The sequence below is a fragment of the Daktulosphaira vitifoliae genome, unplaced genomic scaffold (assembly GCF_025091365.1).
Source record: "Daktulosphaira vitifoliae isolate Bord-2020 unplaced genomic scaffold, ASM2509136v1 Scaffold_2, whole genome shotgun sequence".
Classification (NCBI taxonomy): Eukaryota; Metazoa; Arthropoda; class Insecta; order Hemiptera; family Phylloxeridae; genus Daktulosphaira; species Daktulosphaira vitifoliae.
The window spans coordinates 15,758,655-15,764,269 of NW_026099573.1; the positions used below are offsets into that span (position 1 = coordinate 15,758,655).

Below are 5,615 nucleotides of genomic sequence, written 5' to 3' on the forward strand. Positions count from 1 at the left end.
AAAAAAAAAAAAAAAAAAATAAATAAACACATCTTAGTAAAACCAATTCCTTCTCAGCTTCGCATCGAAGTTAAAAACACATCACAGTAAAACCAATACCTACTCAGCTTCGCATCGAAGCTAAAAATCACTGTATATTTATTTTTTATTTTGTCTTTTACTACTTTTTCTCGGGTTATGCTTAACCGATTTTACTGAACGATAAACTAAAAGATCACAAATTGTATTGTCGTGCATTAGGAACGTCATTTGGGAAGGGTCAGGGTGTGCAACTGCACCCCTTACTTTAAAAACAGTCCCAATTACCATTAATAATGCACCAAATTTTTATATATTAATTCAAATCTCAAAAACATTATATTATCATGGTTCAATAAACAAATATTTTGGTAACAATTAATTAAATAAGCAATAAATATATTATACTAAACTATTGACATTCGTACCGTACGCATGATGTTGATATGATATTGATATGATATTGATATTCGTAACAGTTTTAGCTTTGATGCCAATCTTAGAAGGTATTAATTTTACTATGATGTGTTTTTTTTTTTTTGTGTCTATCACTACTTTTTCTCAGCTTTCATTGGACCAATTTTTCTCAATGATACATCAAAAGATCACAAATCGTATTTAGTTAAAGACATTACACACAAAAATTGAAAAAATTTCTTTCGTTCCCCGTAAATGGGGAAATCTTCAAAAAAATTACGAATTTAAAAATCGCTAATTTTCAAAAATTTTCAATTTTTAATACTTCAAACTGCTATAACTATTTCAAAAATGATTTTTCTCAACAATACGTCAAATGATTACAAATCGTATCTAGTTGAAGACATTATCCCCAATAATTAAAAAAAAATCCCTTTTATCAAAGCCCTCGTTCCCCGTTATTGTAATACCCTGAACTATTGTTATTAGACCACTAAGTAATATTTTATTAACACATTTTTGAGAGTTGTACTATTAATTTTGTATTAAATTTAAAAAAAACAAATATTTTAGTATAAAACGGAATGGATTTAATTGTTGAGGAGATTACCTCGGAAGCAACGCAACTAATCTCATTTTTGTGACGTATATTTTAGACAATAAGTCTTTACTGTCAAGTATTACTTTTATGTTTTTTGAGTGTGTTCTTGTTTCATACGTTTTATCTTGTTTTAATTATATATTTTAATTATTACGTTTGCGTCATTATTGAACTTTTTTATTTCTATTATTCTAAATAAAGCTTAAAGATAGTGATGTTAGGGAAAAAACAATTATGTTATAATTATACCGAACATTGCAATGGTAAATAAAATGTTTTTACTTCCTGCTTTATAAGCTATAGACTATACTACAAGTTGGTAAGGTGAAAAAGTAATTGTGCTGGTGACTGACCAGGAGTCACCTCTCAGTACTTTTGAGCTAAATCGTGCCGATGGATCTACAAGTTACTCCTTTGATTGTTCACTATTTTTAGAGATTGGACTCTGAGAAAGTCCAAGATAAGCGTAGCACGTTAAAGAGTACAATAAATCTGTGTGTGTGTGTGTGTGTGTGTATTGACGTGTACGTCAGGCTAAGCCAATGTACAACAGGGTCGTCATTTCAGTTTTTTTTTTTGAGTGTGCGAGATTTCAAGTAGGCCATTTTTAATTTTGATTGCTGACGGTATAGTGTTAATAGGAGAAAACAGGGAGGAAATTAATCAAAGGCTAGAGGCGTGGAGATCAGCTTTTGAAGAAAAGGGTTTAAGAATATGTAGGAGTAAGACAGACTATACAGAGTGCGAGTTTGACAAAGGAGAACACGAAGTAGGTGAAATGAGGAGATTAGTGACAATAGTCAAGGGCGTGATAGGAGAGATGTAAAGTATTTAGTATCTATTGTGAAAAAGAGTGGTGGTATTTACGAGGATGTAGAAACAGGNGAGTGCAAGTTTGACAAAGGAGAACACGAAGTAGGTGAAATGAGGAGATTAGTGATAGGAGAGATGTAAAGTATTTAGTATCTATTGTGAAAAAGAGTGGTGGTATTTACGAGAATGTAGAAACAGGAAAATGTGGGTGGTTCAAGTGGAGAGATAAATGTGATAAAAGAATTCCAATGAGACTGAAAGGTAAGTTCTATAAGACTGAAGCGAGACCAGCTATTATGTATGGTTCAGAGTATGGGACAGTTGACAAAAAAGTAGAGCAGAGAAATAGAAAATTTTATTTTTTGATTTCGCTATTTTTAGGTCCTACTGAATATCATCCTACTACTCGTTACATAGCATTTACTAACACCCTGTAAATTTATTTTTATCATTATAAAAATAAACTTAGAAATTTAAGATCGCGAAGCCTTTGTTACGGCGGTGGAAGGTACACTAACATATCTACACAAAGGCAGGCCATCTGATATTTGATAACAAAAAATAGTAAGATAAATAAGATATGCAGGTCATCAACAGACATAGTTAATTACAATTTCAATTTCATGACTAAAATAATAATCAACTAATGAAGTTCAAAATAATCGAATTAAGGGAGTTATTTTATTTGTGATAAATCCATACTTTAATTTTTTATTTACATAGAGGAAACAAAATATTCAACTACTTTATAATTTCTTACAAAGTTTAGAGTTTTATTGAAAATTACAACACTAAAATATTTAATATCAATAAAAGTAGTTATCAGGGATATAATTAAGAAAATGTTGCTTTTAGAATAATCTAATGATTTTTATCAGGGACCCATGAAACATGTTTATATCATCAAAAATACTTTTTTGCAATAAATCCAACAATTATTTTAGAATACATTTTTTTTAATTTCATTAAAAAAATATTATTTGATAACAAAATTGAATTAATTATGATACCTCATCTTTTAGGAATTGATGATGATCATATTTCTGATAAAAGATTTCAACATTTATACTTGGATTTTGTCAAACATTTTTACAATACAGATTACGAATTAATTAGGAGGTACAACGAAACAGAAGTATTGTCTTGGAATAGTTTAGAAAATATGGAATTCCTATTGTCATATGGGGTTTTAGAAAAAAGTGTTCAAACTGAATTGGAATCAAAGTAACCACGATTCTACATTACAAATATATAATAACATTTAATGATATTAGTTTTTACTAATACTTGAATTTGTAGTAACCATTATTTTTTTTATATTTATATAATTTTAGTTGTCTAGCTATTAATAATAATAAAAACTTTTATATTAAATAATTATGCTGACGAAAATTTTGTTACGTGTGTGTGAATTAAAAATACTTTCATAAATAAAGTAATTAGTTCATATAAGAAATCAATTATTTAAAAATTCTTAAAAAATTTTATTTAAAAATTAAAAGAAGTATATTTACATAAACAAGTACAAAAATACCCAACTATTACATACCAATAGTATTGGCATTATGGGAACTATATAATTACGGAACAGATATTTAGGAATGTATTATTAAGGAAAATAATGTTTCTGACTAAATATTTATGAACTGTAAAACGATGGAAAGAACAATGCCAGACCATAAAATCAATTTTACCAATCTTTCAAAAGAACAAAAACAATTTAATCAATGATTGTTGGTAATGGATATTTTGAAAAAGCAGAAAACTAACCTGTATAATAAAATAGATTTGTAATTTTTTGGTACACGGCAGACAAAAACGATTTTCTATAAAATCGTTATACAAATCACAATAAGACTTTACAAAAAAATCTATCAAATTTATTGTACAGGGATTAATTAAGGATAATACACTCATTTTCTTGGAAATTTTCCAAAATGGAAATTATTTTTTGATTCAAAAAACTTTACTAATATGTAGTTAAATCAGTTTTATATACGTATAAACACGTTTTTAAATTGAATAATCCACAATTTGACCTCAAATAAGTTAGGAAATAGTTCAATATTCGAATTTTTTAATATATACCTTATAATTTTAAATTAAATAAAGTACATCACAATAATCGTCGTTCATATATATAATTTATAAAAGGATATTTATCAATGTATTAAATTTGTTATATTATAATTATAGCCCTGATTCATTTATAAGTAATTATACGATTTCAAATTTTAGTTCCCTGTGGATATGGTATAAGAATACTTCCACGGTCCCTCTGCCAGTCGTAAGAGGCGACTATTGAGGTTGTGTCGGGTCGACAACCGGCGTAAAAATCTTTGTCAAAAAAGTATGAGGAATCCTGAACAAAACTTAGGCGGATTGTCCCATCTAGGATGTACGCGGGGACAACAGAAAGTAGTTAAAAACGAAGAAGGCCTAAGGAATAAAGTGTTTGATACCAGCCGAACAACTTGTGCGATAGCTGTTTCAACAGTCATGTGTACAGATCTACCCAACGGTGTAGGGACATTACCACTTAACTCTAGGCTCGACTCGTGTATAAGGGAGAAATTTAGATACAAAATAAGAATAGGTACTTAGAATGTTGGAACATTAACTGGTAGAAGTGGAGAATTAGTAAAAGTATTGAAGAGGAGAAAAGTTAACATTTGTTGTGTACAAGAAACTAAATGGAAAGGAGAGAAATAGATGAGGGTTATAAAATAATATTCTCAGGTAGATCTAAAACAAATAATGATGTAAGGATAATAATGATTGAGGAAATGAAAAGTAGAGTAGTAGAAGTAGCTAGGAAAAGTGACAGAATTATGGTTGTAAAATTGATATTCGAAGAAAAAGTGCTGAATGTAATAAGTGCCTATGCACCACAAGTGGGATGTGATGAAATAGACAAGGAAGTGTTTTGGAGAGAGATGGATGAGGTAATGCAAGGGATACCTGGAAATGAGGATGCGGTGATAAATGGTGATATGAATGGACATGTAGGTAATGAGAGGAGAGGATATGAAAGAGTACATGGAGGTATGGTTTTAGTGGAAAGAATGAGACAGAAAGAATACTGAATTTCGCAGTATCGTATGATCTTGTTGTGGTTAATACTTATTTTAGAAAGTGGGAAGAACATTATATAACATATAAGAGTGGGAGAAATAGATCACAGATTGATTATTTTATGTGGAAGAGAGAGAGCGTAAAGCGAGTAAAATATTGTAAAATTATACCAGGTGAGAGTGTAACTACACAACATAGACTGATGGTAATGGAATTGTGGTGTACCGGAAAGGGAATAAACAAAAATAGAAGAAACACAAAGGAAAAATCGAAGATCCAGTGGTGAAAATTGAAAGGGGAAAATAAAAAAGTTTTTTAAGACGGTAAAAGAGAGGACGGTGTGGAATGGGAGACATAATTGATGTTTGGAATAGATTTGCTAGTTGTATAAAAAATATTGCAAAGGAGATTTTTGGTGTGAGTAGGAATGCCAGGAAAAAAGAAAACCTGGTAGTGGGATGAGGACGTTCAAAAAATCATTGAAAGTAAGAAAAAGTAGTTCAAAGTATGTCAGAAGAGCAAAAGGAGAGAAGACTGGATGGAGTATAAACACTTGTGCAAAGAAGCCAATTGTGCAGTAAGTAAGGCAAAGTTTAAGAGGTATGATAAGTTGTATGATAGGCTAGGAACAAAGGAAGGCAAGAAAAAAATCTATAGACTTGCAAAAGTAAGAGAGTTAAGGTGTAAAGAT

General features: G+C 29.9%; 1 protein-coding gene across 1 annotated transcript in view; it reads left to right on the plus strand.

Moving 5' to 3' along the window:
- Positions 1-3,077, plus strand: part of LOC126898013 (uncharacterized) — a 13,793-nt gene extending 10,716 nt beyond the window's left edge. Inside the window, exon 6 of the mRNA XM_050671960.1 lies at positions 2,872-3,077. Within this exon, the coding sequence (XP_050527917.1) occupies positions 2,872-3,077 (206 nt within the window). The remainder of the gene's footprint in view (positions 1-2,871) is intronic.
- The last annotated feature ends 2,538 nt before the right edge of the window (positions 3,078-5,615 follow it).